Raw genomic sequence first — 22,342 nt, forward strand, 5'->3', positions numbered from 1 at the left:
ATTAACTACCAAAGTATATATACGTCATCATATACTACCCTGAGGTTCACTTCCTTGCAGGCAATCCCCATAGAACAAAGAAATACAATAGGAACAATGAAAAACTCCACATAACCAATGTCCAAAAGGCAAACTATGCAAATACACAGAAACAAATAAATACTGGGAACCTGGTCACTCATCCATTTCAAAAAGCAACTTGGTGATTGCTCACATACTGCCTCTAGATGTGACATAATTTTTCTTAGTTGTGTAAATTAACTAAATTCCTTTCTTTTAATGTTCACAGTCTGAATTTGAAATATTCTCTAACATCAACCAAAGATCTTGCTTCAAGAACGTGTCTTTTAAAATCTGATATTGTGCATTGACTGTGGTATTAGTTTATGGACAGATGTGTGTCTGAGTTGCTCGGTAGGCATGTGACACACAGATTGCAGGAGGAGCTCAGCCGGCCACGCAGCATCAGAGCAAACAGTCACCGTTTTGTGCCGAGACCCTTCTTCAGCAGGTGTGAGGTGGGGTGGGGATTCCAATAATAACAAACACACGGTTATCCTTGGGTAACACTGAGTGCACTGCTTTGGCTATCATTCTAGCCAACGTTGTTGCAAATTATTATGGAGACCATCGGATACATCCCTCAAGGTCGCTGCACAGGTTGATAGGGTAGTTAAGAAGGCCTGCGGGATGCTAGGCTTCATTAACAGGGGGATTGAGGTCAAGAGTAGAGAGGTCATGTTGCAACTCTACAAATCTCTGGTGAGACCGTACTTAGAGTACTGTGTTCAGTTCTGGTCATCTCATTATAGGAAGGATGTGGAAGCTATGGAGAGGGTGCAGAGGAGATTTACCAGGATGTTGCCTGGTTTGGAAAACAAGTCATATGAAGCAAGGTTAGCAGAGCTGGGACTTTTCTCTTTGAAGCGTAGAAGAATGAGAGGGGACTTGATAGAGGTCTACAAGATTATGAGAGGCATAGATAGGGTGGATAGTCAGTACCTGTTTCCCAGGGCACCAATAGCAAACACCAGAGGGCATATGTACAAAATTAAGGGAGGGAAATTTAGGGGAGACATCAGGGGTAAGTTTTTTACACAGAGGGTTGTGAGTGCCTGGAATGTCTTGCCTGGAATGGTGGTGGAGGCTAAAACATTAGGGGTATTTAAGTGCCTCTTGGACAGGCACATGGATGAAAGAAAAATGGAGGGTTATGGGATAGTGTGGGTTTAGTACTTTTTTTCGGGATTATATGGGTCAGCACAACATGGACTGAGCGTGTGTGTCATAACTGGTCACTGTGGGAAAACTGTTACACAGACATGGGAAACGTGGCCTTTTCTTCCTCAAACAAGTCTTCAATTGCCTTTTCCTTCGACCTTCTTTCTGTTTGCTGTCCGTCTGACACAGACCCTCACACATTCTCACTCACACACTCTCACATTCAATTGCCCAATTCACTCAGTCTTCCTGGCTCATTCTCCAACCTGCCGTCTGATGAATTGTCTGTACTCCGTGCATTCTCTTTAAAAAACGCTTAAAAATTAATTTCCAAACCGGCATCATTAGTATTACATTTCCCCATGGTAATAAGTTTATTTTCGCTGTGAAATGCCATTGATGAATAAGTGAGTAAGTCACAGCAGAGGCAGGAAATCAAATTTGATTGATTTGGAAAGGCCATAACTAATATGATAAAAATGCACGTTATCAAAAAAAAGAAGAACCCTTAATTTCCCAGAGTGGAATAATTGAGATCTAGTGGGAGAAATAGCTGAGCAAAAGGTGATTTTGTCCATGTCTTTCTGTCTGTCAGCTCCGGGATGTGACAAAACCCATTTTGGTGTGACGCTCCAGGAGTGGAATGATCCGCTTAATCCTGATTTAGAATCCCATCTGATCTACAGGCAGCTGCTTGCAATCCGGGACACGTTAATGTGAGTAGCCGATTGAGGAAGTGTAACACTCTTCAAGGGCGTTTAAATCAACGTCCTCCCGTTGACTATTTCCTGTGCTGTGCTGTGTGAAGAACATGATTGGATAAATCTTCCTGACCTCTTACGAAGGTTATCCTGGGATATACGCCATGGTCACAGGACTGGGAATGGAGTCTGTAGCTAACAATGACTGATAGGACAGGGAGATCAGGGACCGCTCCTGTCCTTCACCACAATGGTTGGTCTGGAGATCACCAGACTGCAGTAATATTGTGGGTACAGTACTGGGTGACTCACAACAATGTATGTGTTACATGAATTACACATAAAGCATTAACTGAGAACACTTGCTCAAGGCCAATGTGCCTAAAAAGTCAAAATTGCCCTAGGTCTTGAATCTGTTCCTAAGGGGAACAGATGGGCTTTTTCAACATCAATGGTTTCGTAGCCACTTGCTACTGATCTCAGATCATCACACCTTCCTCTTCCCAAGTGCATCACCCCTGGTGTGGCATAGGTCACGGGCAACAGCTTGCCAGGGTTCTCTGTCATGGGACAGTCCATCAGAGACCTATTCTCTCCCAAGGATGAGGTATCTGGAGCTTCTGGTGGTGTTTCTGTAGCGCAGGGTTTTTACGGGATGGAGCTGCCAGCCCTGTGCTCCTCCTTTCGCAGCCGGGCTTGGGACCGTCCATGGTGGAGCTTAGCTCTCTTGTACTCTATCCAAACTCCCAAGCTAGGAGATCTGATTTCACATTAACATTATTATTGTTGTTCTTATTATTATTATTATTATTATGGATGATTTGTCCAGCAAGTCAACCAGTAAATTGGTAGTGATTAGTAATGCAATATTTATTGTGATAGTTTGTTTCATGTAACATTTGTTATCTACTGCACAGTTTGTTCTTTAACATGACACTCATAATTATTGTGGCACATTGCGTAACATTTTTCTCATTTGTTTACAGACAAAAGTACATGAAACACAAAGAGAGGAATGACACCACAGCCCCAGTCAGTTCCAGTGAAGGTAACAGTGAGACTCAATGTCTGTTCACCTAGGCAGCAGTCGTCGGTTGGACAATATCATACGGGGGAATGCTGACACCAGTGTGGTGTTAGATTCACAATATGGTGCCTTATATTTTTGATAAACATTCATTTTCTAAGAATTGGCTTTTTACACGCATCACTACTCTCTTTTGCGCACTATCAGGAGACAGACTTCTTCCTAAACTCTGAGAAACTGGTGCATTGCCCCATTTTCCTGACCTGCTTTGAGATCCTTCTGAAGACCAGCTCCTTTGCCCCAGTTTTTGGTCACTTTACCAATATCCCCGTTGCAATACCTTGGGGGCGTTCTCCTGCACTGAAACTACGGTAGCACAGGTCATTGTTATTATCAAAAGGATTACAAGGTTAATTAATCTGTGCAGTTGATCATTCACACCAGGTTAAAAATGAGAGCCAAAGCACTGGGGATCTGGAGTAAAGTGGCAAGTACACAGCAAGTGAAGTCGGTAACAAATGGATTGGACTCAGTTTCATGTTTATATTGTCTTTAATGGAGCCAAATTTAGCAAGTAAAATACTGCATCTCTCTCTTTAGCACATGCAATCAAAAGCAAATTTAAAAACTTCTAAATGTATTACAGTAAAACCCCGATAATCCACTGAAGGACACTGGCAGAGCCAGATGCTTCAGCAACTGGCAGCTCACCGGTAATAATTACCGTGATCCCTTCCCTCTCACCTTGCCAATGCACTCTTATCATAAGACATAGGAGATGAATTAAGACACGCAGCCCATTGCATCTGTTCCGTCATTTCACGGACCGCTGCAGAGCACCACTAGCCACTGGCTGCCAATCATAAAAGGATCTTTTTATTCGCGCTGTTTGCCTTCTGCCAGTCAACCAATGCTAGTATCTTTCCTGTTATCTTGTTAAGCAGCCTCATGTTTGGCATCTTGTCAAAGGCCTTCTGAAAGTCCAAGTACACGACATGCTCTGATCCTGCTTTGTCTACCCTGCCTGCTATTTCCTCAAAGAACTCTGAACAGATTTGTCAGGCAGAATTTGCCCTCAAGGAAACCATGCTGACTTTGGTCTATTTTTATGTGTGCCTGTTACAACACACACTTGACCGTGCCAGTTTCTGGGGTTTAGATGCCCTGACTTTCTGGAATAAGAATAGATGGTGCGGCCCCTTTAAAGATTCAGTCCTGCCACGCTAATTGGCAGCCATGTTTTGGCACCAGGGTTTTAATATTTAAAGAGCACCTGCACCGAGGTTCAGTGCTCAATTGTCAGCTCAACTTTGGATTTTCACTTTGCATCTAGTTTAGAACCCTGTTCTCGTCTCAGTCTCGCATTGTGTCTTGATTCTAGTCTCAGATATCCCAGCACTTGAGTCCTTAGGCCTCTGGTCATGATACAATTGAGCCTAACGTGGACCCAGTGGGGTGTCGGAGTTTCTCGTCAGCTTGGGTAACCGCGGTGAGAAAATATCATGACAGAGCTGGGAGACACACACCCGCCAGGTTGCCATACGCCAGCTGTCGCTAGGAGAAAACCAGAGTCACTCGGGTGAAGCTACCAGTCGCTCTGCGGGGTCAGTCCATCTTCCGACCCCAGAGAGATTCAACAGTGACCCAGCTTCCTCACTCTGTGTTCGTTGGTGTTTGGACTCCAGCTGTCCCGGTTCCCTATGGAACGCGGAAAGGGGACTTCATAACCTCTCTCCTGACTGGGGAGCCCTGGCCTGGGCCACCACATGTTGGGAGCGGAGGTCGGAGATTTGCTCTGATTTGGAAGACTTCATAAGCGCCCCGAAGAGGATGTTCCATTATCCCGCCAGACCTAACAGAGCTTCTGATGAACGTGTGTCAGGGTAGCGGGTCAGCAGCTGACCACACTATTGAGCTGCGGGCATTGGCCAAGGAACGTAGCTGGAATGGGGAGACCTTGGCCACTCCATATCACCACAGACTCCGAGGCGAACTAAAGGATGTCCTTGCCTTGGGAGAGGCCGAAGCTCTGATCAATTAGCCCATCAGCCTCAATAATCGTCTGGCAGAGTGAAAGTGGGATTATCTCAACAGGTCAAGGACAGATAGGCCAAGCCCGGAACTTCCTGACCTCGGGCAATGACCAGCTCATCTGATGAACAGCAACCTGTCAGATCAGCCACAGGAGACTCTCTGCCAATGAACGGTCCCGGTGTTAGAGCCACCGTTACTGCAGGGAAGCAGGTCACCTGAGGGCCGAATGTCTGAAGCTGCAGCTCAGACCGTCCAGTGTCAAGAGGACTGTGATGGTGGTAGCTGCTACTCCCAAGCCTACTGATCCTGGTGTCACACCGAGGGTGGAGATCCCCAGGAAAAGCACCAGCAAGAGGTGAATGCTTTGCAGACTCTGGGGCAGCTGGCAATTTCCAGGACTTGGGGACAGCCCATTGGTTTAATGTACCTCTGCAGGAGTTGAGCCAACCCATGACCATAGCCGCCCTGGATAGACGTCCTCTTGGGTCCAGACAGATCCTGCAGCAGACATCGGTTTTCCAAGCGGGGATAGGGAAACGTACAGAGGATATTTGTTTCCATCTCATTGATTCTCCTCACTTACCCCTGATCCACGGGCACCCTTGGCGCTCCAAGCATAAACCTTCCATGAACTGTGAGGAAGGGAAGATCATCGCATGGTCAAGTCTTTGCAAAGGGGAATGTTCTGACCACCAGACTCTCCCGAGGCATTTGGCCGAGGAGGAGACAGAGTAACCTGGAACCTTCGGGAGACCCAGTCCTGCCTCCAAGGGCAGACGAGCCGGGTCCAGTCAACAGGACCGTGTGAGTCCCGACCCTGTCTAGTCGGGAGGGTGCTGGAATTGGAGAGAGAGGATCTCTAGTTCAGGAGCAAGCCAAGAAGCTCACCAAGGAGATGCCCAAAAATAGCAGCCAAGCCTGCAAAAAGTAGACCCTTCGATCTAGTCCCAGGAGGACAAAGACGGTTTGCCGTCGTCTGAGATATAGATGAGGATTTGGACGCCGGTTTGGTCAAGTCTCTGTAATCAGATATGAACTTCGATTGGGATTGTTTCAACAGAAGTCTCTCGTGAACCTGTGGAAGAGACTCTGTGGCCTGCCCTCTACCTCAGGAGCCTCAGGAGATGTCCTCGGAAGAATGTTGCAATGCCCACACCAGTCAAGATCCCTTCTTTCTACAAGGATTTGGAAGAAGGTCTTCAGCAATGGAAAGGCATCGACTCTTCCACCGCCCCAGCTCGATGACTATGCTGTAGATCTCCTGCCGGGTACTCATCCTCCATGGGGTCTATTGTACACGTTCTCAGGCCCAGAGAGAAGCACTATGGAGGAGTATATAAACAGGCTCTTGCCGATGGATTCATTCAGCCCTCCACCTCACCAGCCGGCACATACCATCCAGTTATCTTTTAGTACGTCCACAGATTCTCTTATCTACTCCTCTAAATGTGGAATCCCCTATCAGTCCTCTTCTCCCCACTTCCCTTCCCAGCACCAGGCTCAATGGCAGAGGCCCAGTCACTGCAGCCTCCTCCCACCCCAGTAGGTCGTCCTCCTCTACAATATTCTTATCATTGAGGTGAACGGCCACGGGGGTACTTTCTCTCTCCTGATAGTCACCCAGCGACCTGCCTGCTGCAACGTAGGGCTGGAGTTACAGCCACGGGGGCCCCTCTTCTCACGCACCCCTCAGAGCCGCCATTCCGTTTAACCTCGCATGCCACTGGGGCTTCGGTTCCCACTCTCCCACGCAACTCCCTGGGACCACATTACCCACGCTCTCTTTAAACTGGCCACCCTACCCACTTCCACACTCGCTTATGCCAGGGCTCCCAGTGACTGAAAGGATTCTCTCATTCCGATCGGATGCATCGTGGTTTGATATGAAAACTGCTCTGTAGATGACCACAAGAAGTTGTAAACAGAGCTCAGCACCATCACGGAAACCAACACTCCCTATACCTCTCAATGCCTCAGTAGCATCAGCATAATCAGCATCTATCCCAGACACTCCCTCTCCCCCCATCGGGCAGGAGATACAAAAACCTGCGAACACCTACCATCAGATTCAAGGACAGGCACTCCCTCCCCCCCCCCCCCCCCGGTTATCAGCCTCTTGAATGGACCTTCACCTCACAATCTACCTTGTACCTTCTTCTAAAGCCTTCATTCTGTCTGGATATTGTTTGACCTTATGCCAGCTCAATATACTGTATAACAATTTGATCCGTATAAACAGCGTGCACTGTACATTTGCACTGTGTCTTGCTGCACGAGACACTAATAAACCAATACTAAAGTCAGGGAGAAAAAAAACCCAGTAACTGGAGGGGTGTTTGGGAACGGGGTTACCAGACTGGAGGGGTGTTTGGGAACGGGGTCACCAGACTGGAGGGGTGTTTGGGAACGGGGTCACCAGAGACTGGAAGAGTGTTTGGGAACGGGGTCACCAGAGACTGGAAGAGTGTTTGGGAACGGGGTCACCAGAGACTGGAAGGGTGTTTGGGAACGGGGTCACCGGTGACTGGAAGGGTGTTTGGGAACGGGGTCACCAGACTGGAGGGGTGTTTGGGAACGGGGTCACCAGACTGGAGGGGTGTTTGGGAACGGGGTCACCAGTGACTGGAAGAGTGTTTGGGAACGGGGTCACCAGACAGGAAGGGTGTTTGGGAATGGGGTCACCAGACTGGAAGAGTGTTTGGGAACGGGGTCACCAGAGACGAAGAGTGTTTGGGAACGGGGTCACCAGAGACTGGAGGGGTGTTTGGGAACGGGGTCACCAGATTGGAAGAGTGTTTGGGAACGGGGTCACCAGACTGGAAGAGTGTTTGGGAACGGGGTCACCAGTGACTGGAGGGGAGTTTGGGAACAGGGTCACCAGACTGGAAGAGAGTTTGGGAACGGGGTCACCAGAGACTGGAAGGGTGTTTGGGAACGGGGTCACCAGACTGGAAGAGAGTTTGGGAACGGGGTCACCAGACTGGAGGGGTATTTGGGAACGGGGTCACCAGTGACTGGAAGAGTGTTTGGGACTGGGGTCACCAGACTGGAAGAGTGTTTGGGAACGGGGTGACCAGAGACTGGAGGGGTGTTTGGGAACAGGGTCACCAGACTGGAAGAGTGTTTGGGAACGGGGTCACCAGACTGGAGGAGTGTTTGGGAACGGGGTCACCAGAGACTGGAGGGGTGTTTGGGAACAGGGTCACCAGAGACTGGAGGGGTGTTTGGGAACGGGGTCACCAGAGACTGGAGGAGTGTTTGGGAACGGGGTCACCAGTGACTGGAAGGGTGTTTGGGAACGGGGTCACCAGACTGGAAGAGTGTTTGGGAACGGGGTCACCAGACTAAAAGAGTGTTTGGGAACGGGGTCACCAGACTGGAAGAGTGTTTGGGAACGGGGTCACCAGACTGGAAGAGTGTTTGGGAACGGGGTCACCAGACTGGAAGAGTGTTTGGGAACGGGGTCACCAGAGACTGGAGGGGTGTTTGGGAACGGGGTCACCAGAGACTGGAAGAGTGTTTGGGAACAGGGTCACCAGACTGGAAGGGTGTTTGGGAACGGGGTCACCAGACTGGAGGGGTGTTTGGGAACGGGGTCACCAGACTGGAGGAGTGTTTGGGAACGGGGTCACCAGACTGGAGGGGTGTTTGGGAACGGGGTCACCAGTGACTGGAAGGGTGTTTGGGACTGGGGTCACCAGACTGGAAGGGTGTTTGGGAACGGGGTGACCAGAGACTGGAAGGGTGTTTGGGAACGGGGTCACAAGACTGGAGGAGTGTTTGGGAACGGGGTCACCAGAGACTGGAGGGGTGTTTGGGAACAGGGTCACCAGAGACTGGAGGGGTGTTTGGGAACGGGGTCACCAGACTGGAGGGGTGTTTGGGAACGGGGTCACCAGAGACTGGAAGAGTGTTTGGGAACGGGGTCACCAGTGACTGGAAGGGTGTTTGGGAACGGGGTCACCAGACTGGAGGGGTGTTTGGGAACGGGGTCACCAGAGACTGGAAGAGTGTTTGGGAACGGGGTCACCAGTGACTGGAAGGGTGTTTGGGAACGGGGTCACCAGTGACTGGAAGGGTGTTTGGGACTGGGGTCACCAGACTGGAAGGGTGTTTGGGAACGGGGTGACCAGAGACTGGAAGGGTGTTTGGGAACGGGGTCACAAGACTGGAGGAGTGTTTGGGAACGGGGTCACCAGAGACTGGAGGGGTGTTTGGGAACAGGGTCACCAGAGACTGGAGGGGTGTTTGGGAACGGGGTCACCAGACTGGAGGGGTGTTTGGGAACGGGGTCACCAGAGACTGGAAGAGTGTTTGGGAACGGGGTCACCAGTGACTGGAAGGGTGTTTGGGAACGGGGTCACCAGACTGGAGGGGTGTTTGGGAACGGGGTCACCAGAGACTGGAAGAGTGTTTGGGAACGGGGTCACCAGTGACTGGAAGGGTGTTTGGGAACGGGGTCACCAGACTGGAAGAGTGTTTGGGAACGGGGTCACCAGACTGGAAGAGTGTTTGGGAACGGGGTCACCAGTGACTGGAAGGGTGTTTGGGAACGGGATCACCAGACTGGAAGAGTGTTTGGGAACGGGGTCACCAGAGACTGGAAGAGTGTTTGGGAACGGGATCACCAGAGACTGGAAGAGTGTTTGGGAACGGGGTCACCAGAGACTGGAAGTCTGTTTGGGAACGGGGTCACCAGACTGGAAGAGTGTTTGGGAACGGGGTCACCAGAGACTGGAAGAGTGTTTGGGAACAGGGTCACCAGACTGGAAGGGTGTTTGGGAACGGGGTCACCAGAGACTGGAAGTCTGTTTGGGAACGGGGTCACCAGACTGGAAGAGTGTTTGGGAACGGGGTCACCAGAGACTGGAAGAGTGTTTGGGAACAGGGTCACCAGACTGGAAGGGTGTTTGGGAACGGGGTCACCAGACTGGAAGAGTGTTTGGGAACGGGGTCACCAGACTGGAGGGGTGTTTGGGAACGGGGTCACCAGAGACTGGAAGAGTGTTTGGGAACGGGGTCACCAGACTGGAGGAGTGTTTGGGAACGGGGTCACCAGACTGGAGGAGTGTTTGGGAACGGGGTCACCAGACTGGAAGAGTGTTTGGGAACGGGGTCACCAGACTGGAGGGGTGTTTGGGAACGGGGTCACCAGAGACTGGAGGGGTGTTTGGGAACGGGGTCACCAGACTGGAAGGGTGTTTGGGAACAGGGTCACCGGAGACTGGAAGGGTGTTTGGGAACAGGGTCACCAGACTGGAGGGGTGTTTGGGAACAGGGTCACCAGACTGGAGGGGTGTTTGGGAACGGGGTCACCAGAGACTGGAGGGGTGTTTGGGAACAGGGTCACCAGAGACTGGAAGGGTGTTTGGGAACAGGGTCACCAATGATTGGAAGGGTGTTTGGGAACAGGGTCACCAGTGATTGGAAGAGTGATTGGGAACAGGGTCACCAGAGACTGGTGGGGTGTTTGGGACTGGGGTCACCAGACTGGAAGGGTGTTTGGGAACGGGGTCACCAGAGACTGGAAGAGTGTTTGGGAACGGGGTCACCAGAGACTGGAAGGGTGTTTGGGAACAGGGTCACCAGACTGGAGGGGTGTTTGGGAACGGGGTCACCAGAGACTGGAAGAGTGTTTGGGAACGGGGTCACCAGACTGGAAGAGTGTTTGGGAACGGGGTCACCAGACTGGAAGAGTGTTTGGGAACGGGGTCACCAGTGACTGGAAGGGTGTTTGGGAACGGGATCACCAGACTGGAAGAGTGTTTGGGAACGGGGTCACCAGAGACTGGAAGAGTGTTTGGGAACGGGATCACCAGAGACTGGAAGAGTGTTTGGGAACGGGGTCACCAGAGACTGGAAGTCTGTTTGGGAACGGGGTCACCAGACTGGAAGAGTGTTTGGGAACGGGGTCACCAGAGACTGGAAGAGTGTTTGGGAACAGGGTCACCAGACTGGAAGGGTGTTTGGGAACGGGGTCACCAGAGACTGGAAGTCTGTTTGGGAACGGGGTCACCAGACTGGAAGAGTGTTTGGGAACGGGCTCACCAGACTGGAAGAGTGTTTGGGAACGGGGTCACCAGACTGGAGGGGTGTTTGGGAACGGGGTCACCAGAGACTGGAGGGGTGTTTGGGAACGGGGTCACCAGACTGGAAGGGTGTTTGGGAACAGGGTCACCAGAGACTGGAAGGGTGTTTGGGAACAGGGTCACCAGACTGGAGGGGTGTTTGGGAACACGGTCACCAGACTGGAGGGGTGTTTGGGAACGGGGTCACCAGAGACTGGAGGGGTGTTTGGGAACAGGGTCACCAGAGACTGGAAGGGTGTTTGGGAACAGGGTCACCAATGATTGGAAGGGTGTTTGGGAACAGGGTCACCAGTGATTGGAAGAGTGATTGGGAACAGGGTCACCAGAGACTGGTGGGGTGTTTGGGACTGGGGTCACCAGACTGGAAGGGTGTTTGGGAACGGGGTCACCAGAGACTGGAAGAGTGTTTGGGAACGGGGTCACCAGAGACTGGAAGGGTGTTTGGGAACAGGGTCACCAGACTGGAGGGGTGTTTGGGAACGGGGTCACCAGAGACTGGAAGAGTGTTTGGGAACGGGGTCACCAGAGACTGGAAGGGTGTTTGGGAACGGGGTCACCAGAGACTGGAAGGGTGTTTGGGAACGGGGTCACCAGACTGGAGGAGTGTTTGGGAACGGGGTCACCAGAGACTGGAGGGGTGTTTGGGAACGGGGTCACCAGAGACTGGAAGGGTGTTTGGGAACGGGGTCACCAGACTGGAAGAGTGTTTGGGAACGGGGTCACCAGACTGGAAGAGTGTTTGGGAACGGGGTCACCAGACTGGAGGAGTGTTTGGGAACGGGGTCACCAGAGACTGGAGGGGTGTTTGGGAACGGGGTCACCAGAGACTGGAGGGGTGTTTGGGAACGGGGTCACCAGACTGGAATAGTGTTTGGGAACGGGGTCACCAGAGACTGGAGGGGTGTTTGGGAACAGGGTCACCAGACTGGAAGAGTGTTTGGGAACGGGGTCACCAGACTGGAAGAGTGTTTGGGAACGGGGTCACCAGTGACTGGAAGGGTGTTTGGGAACAGGGTCACCAGACTGGAGGGGTGTTTGGGAACGGGGTCACCAGAGACTGGAAGGGTGTTTGGGAACGGGGTCACCGGAGACTGGAGGGGTGTTTGGGAACGGGGTCACCAGACTGGAAGGGTGTTTGGGAACAGGGTCACCAGAGACTGGAAGAGTGTTTGGGAACGGGGTCACCAGACTGGAAGGGTGTTTGGGAACAGGGTCACCAGACTGGAGGGGTGTTTGGGAACGGGGTCACCAGAGACTGGAAGAGTGTTGGGAACGGGGTCACCAGACTGAAGGGTGTTTGGGAACAGGTTCACCAGACTGGAGGGGTGTTTGGGAACGGGGTCACCAGAGACTGGAGGGGTGTTTGGGAACGGGGTCACCAGACTGGAAGGGTGTTTGGGAACAGGGTCACCAGACTGGAGGGGTGTTTGGGAACGGGGTCACCAGAGACTGGAGGGGTGTTTGGGAACGGGGTCACCAGACTGGAAGGGTGTTTTGGAACAGGGTCACCAGACTGGAGGGGTGTTTGGGAACGGGGTCACCAGAGACTGGAAGAGTGTTTGGGAACGGGGTCACCAGACTGGAAGGGTGTTTGGGAACAGGGTCACCAGACTGGAGGGGTGTTTGGGAACGGGGTCACCAGAGACTGGAAGGGTGTTTGGGAACAGGGTCACCAGACTGGAAGGGTGTTTGGGACTGGGGTCACCAGACTGGAAGAGTGCTTGGGAACGGGGTCACCAGACTGGAGGAGTGTTTGGGAATCGGGTCACCAGACTGGAAGAGTGTTTGGGAACGGGGTCACCAGAGACTGGAAGAGTGTTTGGGAACGGGGTCACCAGACTGGAGGAGTGTTTGGGATCGGGGTCACCAGACTGGAGGGGTGTTTGGGAATGGGGTCACCAGACTGGAGGAGTGTTTGGGAACGGGGTCACCAGACTGGAGCAGTGTTTGGGAACGGGGTCACCAGAGACTGGAGGGGTGTTTGGGAACGGGGTCACCAGAGACTGGAGGGGTGTTTGGGAACGGGGTCACCAGAGACTGGAGGGGTGTTTGGGAACGGGGTCACCAGACTGGAAGAGAGTTTGGGAACGGGGTCACCAGAGACTGGAGGGGTGTTTGGGAACGGGGTCACCAGAGACTGGAGGGGTGTTTGGGAACGGGGTCACCAGACTGGAGGAGTGTTTGGGAACAGGGTCACCAGAGACTGGAAGAGTGTTAGGTAACGGGGTCACCAGACTGGAAGAGTGTTAGGGAACGGGGTCACCAGTGACTGGAGGGGTGTTTGGGAATGGGGTCACCAGTGACTGGAGGTGTGTTTGGGAATGGGGTCACCAGACTGGAGGAGTGTTTGGGAACGGGGTCACCAGACTGGAAGAGTATTTGGGAACGGGGTCACCAGACTGGAGGAGTGTTTGGGAACGGGGTCACCAGAGACTGGAGGGGTGTTTGGGAACGGGGTCACCAGAGACTGGAGGGGTGTTTGGGAACGGGGTCACCAGACTGGAAGAGTGTTTGGGAACGGGGTCACCAGAGACTGGAGGGGTGTTTGGGAACGGGGTCACCAGACTGGAAGAGTGTTTGGGAACGGGGTCACCAGACTGGAGGAGTGTTTGGGAACGGGGTCACCAGACTGGAAGAGTGTTTGGGAACGGGGTCACCAGAGACTGGAGGGGTGTTTGGGAACGGGGTCACCAGACTGGAGGGGTGTTTGGGAACGAAGTCACCAGACTGGAAGAGTGTTAGGGAACTGGGTCACCAGTGACTGGAGGGGTGTTTGGGAACGGGGTCACCAGACTGGAAGAGTGTTTGGGACTGGGGTCACCAGTGACTGGAGGGGTGTTTGGGAACAGGGTCACCAGTGACTGGAGGGGTGTTTGGGAACAGGGTCACCAACTGGAAGAGTGTTTGGGACTGGGGTCACCAGAGACTGGAAGAGTGTTTGGGAACAGGGTCACCAGACTGGAGGGGTGTTTGGGAACGGGGTCACCAGAGACTGGAGGGGTGTTTGGGAACGGGGTCACCAGACTGGAAGGGTGTTTGGGAACGGGGTCACCAGAGACTGGAAGAGTGTTTGGGAACGGGGTCACCAGTGACTGGAAGGGTGTTTGGGAACGGGGTCACCAGACTGGAGGGGTGTTTGGGAACGGGGTCACCAGAGACTGGAAGAGTGTTTGGGAACGGGGTCACCAGTGACTGGAAGGGTGTTTGGGAACGGGGTCACCAGTGACTGGAAGGGTGTTTGGGACTGGGGTCACCAGACTGGAAGGGTGTTTGGGAACGGGGTGACCAGAGACTGGAAGGGTGTTTGGGAACGGGGTCACAAGACTGGAGGAGTGTTTGGGAACGGGGTCACCAGAGACTGGAGGGGTGTTTGGGAACAGGGTCACCAGAGACTGGAGGGGTGTTTGGGAACGGGGTCACCAGACTGGAGGGGTGTTTGGGAACGGGGTCACCAGAGACTGGAAGAGTGTTTGGGAACGGGGTCACCAGTGACTGGAAGGGTGTTTGGGAACGGGGTCACCAGACTGGAGGGGTGTTTGGGAACGGGGTCACCAGAGACTGGAAGAGTGTTTGGGAACGGGGTCACCAGTGACTGGAAGGGTGTTTGGGAACGGGGTCACCAGACTGGAAGAGTGTTTGGGAACGGGGTCACCAGACTGGAAGAGTGTTTGGGAACGGGGTCACCAGTGACTGGAAGGGTGTTTGGGAACGGGATCACCAGACTGGAAGAGTGTTTGGGAACGGGGTCACCAGAGACTGGAAGAGTGTTTGGGAACGGGATCACCAGAGACTGGAAGAGTGTTTGGGAACGGGGTCACCAGAGACTGGAAGTCTGTTTGGGAACGGGGTCACCAGACTGGAAGAGTGTTTGGGAACGGGGTCACCAGAGACTGGAAGAGTGTTTGGGAACAGGGTCACCAGACTGGAAGGGTGTTTGGGAACGGGGTCACCAGAGACTGGAAGTCTGTTTGGGAACGGGGTCACCAGACTGGAAGAGTGTTTGGGAACGGGGTCACCAGAGACTGGAAGAGTGTTTGGGAACAGGGTCACCAGACTGGAAGGGTGTTTGGGAACGGGGTCACCAGACTGGAAGAGTGTTTGGGAACGGGGTCACCAGACTGGAGGGGTGTTTGGGAACGGGGTCACCAGAGACTGGAAGAGTGTTTGGGAACGGGGTCACCAGACTGGAGGAGTGTTTGGGAACGGGGTCACCAGACTGGAGGAGTGTTTGGGAACGGGGTCACCAGACTGGAAGAGTGTTTGGGAACGGGGTCACCAGACTGGAGGGGTGTTTGGGAACGGGGTCACCAGAGACTGGAGGGGTGTTTGGGAACGGGGTCACCAGACTGGAAGGGTGTTTGGGAACAGGGTCACCGGAGACTGGAAGGGTGTTTGGGAACAGGGTCACCAGACTGGAGGGGTGTTTGGGAACAGGGTCACCAGACTGGAGGGGTGTTTGGGAACGGGGTCACCAGAGACTGGAGGGGTGTTTGGGAACAGGGTCACCAGAGACTGGAAGGGTGTTTGGGAACAGGGTCACCAATGATTGGAAGGGTGTTTGGGAACAGGGTCACCAGTGATTGGAAGAGTGATTGGGAACAGGGTCACCAGAGACTGGTGGGGTGTTTGGGACTGGGGTCACCAGACTGGAAGGGTGTTTGGGAACGGGGTCACCAGAGACTGGAAGAGTGTTTGGGAACGGGGTCACCAGAGACTGGAAGGGTGTTTGGGAACAGGGTCACCAGACTGGAGGGGTGTTTGGGAACGGGGTCACCAGAGACTGGAAGAGTGTTTGGGAACGGGGTCACCAGACTGGAAGAGTGTTTGGGAACGGGGTCACCAGACTGGAAGAGTGTTTGGGAACGGGGTCACCAGTGACTGGAAGGGTGTTTGGGAACGGGATCACCAGACTGGAAGAGTGTTTGGGAACGGGGTCACCAGAGACTGGAAGAGTGTTTGGGAACGGGATCACCAGAGACTGGAAGAGTGTTTGGGAACGGGGTCACCAGAGACTGGAAGTCTGTTTGGGAACGGGGTCACCAGACTGGAAGAGTGTTTGGGAACGGGGTCACCAGAGACTGGAAGAGTGTTTGGGAACAGGGTCACCAGACTGGAAGGGTGTTTGGGAACGGGGTCACCAGAGACTGGAAGTCTGTTTGGGAACGGGGTCACCAGACTGGAAGAGTGTTTGGGAACGGGCTCACCAGACTGGAAGAGTGTTTGGGAACGGGGTCACCAGACTGGAGGGGTGTTTGGGAACGGGGTCACCAGAGACTGGAGGGGTGTTTGGGAACGGGGTCACCAGACTGGAAGGGTGTTTGGGAACAGGGTCACCAGAGACTGGAAGGGTGTTTGGGAACAGGGTCACCAGACTGGAGGGGTGTTTGGGAACACGGTCACCAGACTGGAGGGGTGTTTGGGAACGGGGTCACCAGAGACTGGAGGGGTGTTTGGGAACAGGGTCACCAGAGACTGGAAGGGTGTTTGGGAACAGGGTCACCAATGATTGGAAGGGTGTTTGGGAACAGGGTCACCAGTGATTGGAAGAGTGATTGGGAACAGGGTCACCAGAGACTGGTGGGGTGTTTGGGACTGGGGTCACCAGACTGGAAGGGTGTTTGGGAACGGGGTCACCAGAGACTGGAAGAGTGTTTGGGAACGGGGTCACCAGAGACTGGAAGGGTGTTTGGGAACAGGGTCACCAGACTGGAGGGGTGTTTGGGAACGGGGTCACCAGAGACTGGAAGAGTGTTTGGGAACGGGGTCACCAGAGACTGGAAGGGTGTTTGGGAACGGGGTCACCAGAGACTGGAAGGGTGTTTGGGAACGGGGTCACCAGACTGGAGGAGTGTTTGGGAACGGGGTCACCAGAGACTGGAGGGGTGTTTGGGAACGGGGTCACCAGAGACTGGAAGGGTGTTTGGGAACGGGGTCACCAGACTGGAAGAGTGTTTGGGAACGGGGTCACCAGACTGGAAGAGTGTTTGGGAACGGGGTCACCAGACTGGAGGAGTGTTTGGGAACGGGGTCACCAGAGACTGGAGGGGTGTTTGGGAACGGGGTCACCAGAGACTGGAGGGGTGTTTGGGAACGGGGTCACCAGACTGGAATAGTGTTTGGGAACGGGGTCACCAGAGACTGGAGGGGTGTTTGGGAACAGGGTCACCAGACTGGAAGAGTGTTTGGGAACGGGGTCACCAGACTGGAAGAGTGTTTGGGAACGGGGTCACCAGTGACTGGAAGGGTGTTTGGGAACAGGGTCACCAGACTGGAGGGGTGTTTGGGAACGGGGTCACCAGAGACTGGAAGGGTGTTTGGGAACGGGGTCACCGGAGACTGGAGGGGTGTTTGGGAACGGGGTCACCAGACTGGAAGGGTGTTTGGGAACAGGGTCACCAGAGACTGGAAGAGTGTTTGGGAACGGGGTCACCAGACTGGAAGGGTGTTTGGGAACAGGGTCACCAGACTGGAGGGGTGTTTGGGAACGGGGTCACCAGAGACTGGAAGAGTGTTGGGAACGGGGTCACCAGACTGAAGGGTGTTTGGGAACAGGTTCACCAGACTGGAGGGGTGTTTGGGAACGGGGTCACCAGAGACTGGAGGGGTGTTTGGGAACGGGGTCACCAGACTGGAAGGGTGTTTGGGAACAGGGTCACCAGACTGGAGGGGTGTTTGGGAACGGGGTCACCAGAGACTGGAGGGGTGTTTGGGAACGGGGTCACCAGACTGGAAGGGTGTTTTGGAACAGGGTCACCAGACTGGAGGGGTGTTTGGGAACGGGGTCACCAGAGACTGGAAGAGTGTTTGGGAACGGGGTCACCAGACTGGAAGGGTGTTTGGGAACAGGGTCACCAGACTGGAGGGGTGTTTGGGAACGGGGTCACCAGAGACTGGAAGGGTGTTTGGGAACAGGGTCACCAGACTGGAAGGGTGTTTGGGACTGGGGTCACCAGACTGGAAGAGTGCTTGGGAACGGGGTCACCAGACTGGAGGAGTGTTTGGGAATCGGGTCACCAGACTGGAAGAGTGTTTGGGAACGGGGTCACCAGAGACTGGAAGAGTGTTTGGGAACGGGGTCACCAGACTGGAGGAGTGTTTGGGATCGGGGTCACCAGACTGGAGGGGTGTTTGGGAATGGGGTCACCAGACTGGAGGAGTGTTTGGGAACGGGGTCACCAGACTGGAGCAGTGTTTGGGAACGGGGTCACCAGAGACTGGAGGGGTGTTTGGGAACGGGGTCACCAGAGACTGGAGGGGTGTTTGGGAACGGGGTCACCAGAGACTGGAGGGGTGTTTGGGAACGGGGTCACCAGACTGGAAGAGAGTTTGGGAACGGGGTCACCAGAGACTGGAGGGGTGTTTGGGAACGGGGTCACCAGAGACTGGAGGGGTGTTTGGGAACGGGGTCACCAGACTGGAGGAGTGTTTGGGAACAGGGTCACCAGAGACTGGAAGAGTGTTAGGTAACGGGGTCACCAGACTGGAAGAGTGTTAGGGAACGGGGTCACCAGTGACTGGAGGGGTGTTTGGGAATGGGGTCACCAGTGACTGGAGGTGTGTTTGGGAATGGGGTCACCAGACTGGAGGAGTGTTTGGGAACGGGGTCACCAGACTGGAAGAGTATTTGGGAACGGGGTCACCAGACTGGAGGAGTGTTTGGGAACGGGGTCACCAGAGACTGGAGGGGTGTTTGGGAACGGGGTCACCAGAGACTGGAGGGGTGTTTGGGAACGGGGTCACCAGACTGGAAGAGTGTTTGGGAACGGGGTCACCAGAGACTGGAGGGGTGTTTGGGAACGGGGTCACCAGACTGGAAGAGTGTTTGGGAACGGGGTCACCAGACTGGAGGAGTGTTTGGGAACGGGGTCACCAGACTGGAAGAGTGTTTGGGAACGGGGTCACCAGAGACTGGAGGGGTGTTTGGGAACGGGGTCACCAGACTGGAGGGGTGTTTGGGAACGAAGTCACCAGACTGGAAGAGTGTTAGGGAACTGGGTCACCAGTGACTGGAGGGGTGTTTGGGAACGGGGTCACCAGACTGGAAGAGTGTTTGGGACTGGGGTCACCAGTGACTGGAGGGGTGTTTGGGAACAGGGTCACCAGTGACTGGAGGGGTGTTTGGGAACAGGGTCACCAACTGGAAGAGTGTTTGGGACTGGGGTCACCAGAGACTGGAAGAGTGTTTGGGAACAGGGTCACCAGACTGGAGGGGTGTTTGGGAACGGGGTCACCAGAGACTGGAGGGGTGTTTGGGAACGGGGTCACCAGACTGGAAGGGTGTTTGGGAACGGGGTCACCAGACTGGAGGGGTGTTTGGGAACGGGGTCACCAGACTGGAGGAGTGTTTGGGAATGGGGTCACCAGAGACTGGAGGGGTGTTTGGGAAAGGGGTCACCAGACTGGAAGGGTGTTTGGGAACGGGGTCACCAGAGACTGGAGGGGTGTTTGGGAACAGGGTCACCAGACTGGAGGGGTGTTTGGGAACGGGGTCACCAGACTGGAAGGGTGTTTGGGAACGGGGTCACCAGACTGGAGGGGTGTTTGGGAACGGGGTCACCAGAGACTGGAGGGGTGTTTGGGAACGCGGTCACCAGACTGGAGGGGTGTTTGGGAACGGGGTCACCAGACTGGAAGGGTGTTTGGGAACGCGGTCACCAGAGACTGGAGGGGTGTTTGGGAACGGGGTCACCAGACTGGAGGGGTGTTTGGGAACGGGGTCACCAGAGACTGGAAGAGTGTTTGGGAACAGGGTCACCAGACTGGAAGAGTATTTGGGAACAGGGTCACCAGACTGGAGGGGTGTTTGGGAACGGGGTCACCAGAGACTGGAGGGGTGTTTGGGAACGGGGTCACCAGACTGGAGGGGTGTTTGGGAACGGGGTCACCAGACTGGAGGAGTGTTTGGGAACGGGGTCACCAGAGACTGGAGGGGTGTTTGGGAACGGGGTCACCAGACTGGAGGGGTGTTTGGGAACGGGGTCACCAGAGACTGGAAGAGTGTTTGGGAACGGGGTCACGAGACTGGAGGGGTGTTTGGGAACAGGGTCACCAGACTGGAGGAGTGTTTGGGAACGGGGTCACCAGAGACTGGAGGGGTGTTTGGGAACGGGGTCACCAGAGACTGGAGGGGTGTTTGGGACTGGGGTCACCAGACTGGAAGAGTGTTTGGGAACGGGGTCACCAGAGACTGGAGGGGTGTTTGGGAACGGGGTCACCAGAGACTGGAGGGGTGTTTGGGAACGGGGTCACCAGAGACTGGAAGAGTGTTTGGGAACGGGGTCACCAGAGACTGGAAGAGTGTTTGGGAACAGGGTCACCAGAGACTGGAGGGGTGTTTGGGAACTGGGTCACCAGAGACTGGAGGGGTGTTTGGGAACAGGGTCACCAGACTGGAGGAATGTTTGGGAACGGGGTCACCAGAGACTGGAGGGGTGTTTGGGAACGGGGTCACCAGACTGGAGGGGTGTTTGGGAACAGGGTCACCAGACTGGAGGAGTGTTTGGTAACGGGGTCACCAGAGACTGGAGGGGTGTTTCGGAACGGGGTCACAAGAGACTGGAAGAGTGTTTGGGAACAGGGTCACCAGACTGGAGGGGTGTTTGGGAACAGGGTCACCAGACTGGAGGAGTGTTTGGGAACGGGGTCACCAGAGACTGGAGGGGTGTTTGGGAACGGGGTCACCAGACTGGAAGTGTGTTTGGGAACGGGGTCACCAGAGACTGGAAGGGTGTTTGGGAACGGGGTCACCAGACTGGAAGAGTGTTTGGGAACGGGGTCACCAGACTGGAAGAGTGTTTGGGAACGGGGTCACCAGACTGGAAGGGTGTTTGGGAACGGGGTCACCAGTGACTGGAAGAGTGTTTGGGAACGGGGTCACCAGACTGGAAGGGTGTTTGGGAACAGGGTCACCAGAGACTGGAAGAGTGTTAGGGAACGGGGTCACCAGTGACTGGAGGGGTGTTTATGACTGGGGTCACCAGTGACTGGAGGGGTGTTTGGGAACGGGGTCACCAGTGACTGGAGGTGTGTTTGGGAACAGGGTCACCAGACTGGAGGGGTGTTTGGGAACGGGGTCACCAGAGACTGGAGGGGTGTTTGGGAACGGGGTCACCGGACTGGAAGGGTGTTTGGGAACGGGGTCACCAGACTGGAGGGGTGTTTGGGAACGGGGTCACCAGACTGGAGGAGTGTTTGGGAACGGGGTCACCAGACTGGAAGAGTGTTTGGGAACGGGGTCACCAGACTGGAAGGGTGTTTGGGAACGGGTTCACCAGACTGGAGGGGTGTTTGGGAACGGGGTCACCAGACTGGAGGGGTGTTTGGGAACGGGGTCACCAGACTGGAAGAGTGTTTGGGAACGGGGTCACCAGACTGGAAGGGTGTTTGGGAACGGGTTCACCAGACTGGAGGGGTGTTTGGGAACAGGGTCACCAGACTGGAGGGGTGTTTGGGAACGGGGTCACCAGAGACGGGAGGGGTGTTTGGGAACGGGGTCACCAGAGACTGGAAGAGTGTTTGGGAACGGGGTCACCAGAGACTGGAAGGGTGTTTGAGAACAGGGTCACCAGAGACTGGAAGGGTGTTTGGTAACAGGGTCACCAGAGACTGGAAGGGTGTTTGGGAACGGGGTCACCAGAGACTGGAGGGGTGTTTGGGAACGGGGTCACCAGACTGGAAGGGTGTTTGGGAACGGGGTCACCAGACTGGAGGGGTGTTTGGGAACGGGGTCACCAGACTGTAAGGGTGTTTGGGAACGGGGTCACCAGACTGGAAGGGTGTTTGGGAACGGGGTCACCAGAGACTGGAGGGGTGTTTGGGAACGGGGTCACCAGACTGGAAGGGTGTTTGGGAACGGGGTCACCAGACTGGAGGGGTGTTTGGGAACGGGGTCACCAGAGACTGGAGGGGTGTTTGGGAACGGGGTCACCAGACTGGAGGGGTGTTTGGGAACGGGGTCACCAGACTGGAAGGGTGTTTGGGAACGGGGTCACCAGAGACTGGAGGGGTGTTTGGGAACGGGGTCACCAGACTGGAGGGGTGTTTGGGAACGGGGTCACCAGAGACTGGAAGAGTGTTTGGGAACAGGGTCACCAGACTGGAAGAGTATTTGGGAACAGGGTCACCAGACTGGAAGAGTGTTTGGGAACGGGGTCACCAGACTGGAAGGGTGTTTGGGAACAGGGTCACCAGACTGGAGGGGTGTTTGGGAACAGGGTCACCAGACTGGAGGAGTGTTTGGGAACGGGGTCACCAGACTGTAAGGGTGTTTG

The 22,342-nt window shown here is 54.6% G+C and overlaps 1 protein-coding gene across 2 annotated transcripts in view; it reads left to right on the forward strand.

The window, feature by feature from the left end:
* Positions 1-22,342, forward strand: part of rasa4 (RAS p21 protein activator 4) — a 317,606-nt gene that overhangs the window by 241,660 nt on the left and 53,604 nt on the right. For both annotated transcript variants that reach the window (XM_059973035.1, XM_059973036.1), the window contains 2 exons: positions 1,817-1,937; positions 2,909-2,970. In XM_059973035.1, the coding sequence (XP_059829018.1) occupies positions 1,817-1,937; positions 2,909-2,970 (183 nt within the window). The remainder of the gene's footprint in view (positions 1-1,816; positions 1,938-2,908; positions 2,971-22,342) is intronic.

This window comes from Hypanus sabinus, chromosome 6 (genome assembly GCF_030144855.1).
Source record: "Hypanus sabinus isolate sHypSab1 chromosome 6, sHypSab1.hap1, whole genome shotgun sequence".
Taxonomy (NCBI): domain Eukaryota; kingdom Metazoa; phylum Chordata; class Chondrichthyes; order Myliobatiformes; family Dasyatidae; genus Hypanus; species Hypanus sabinus.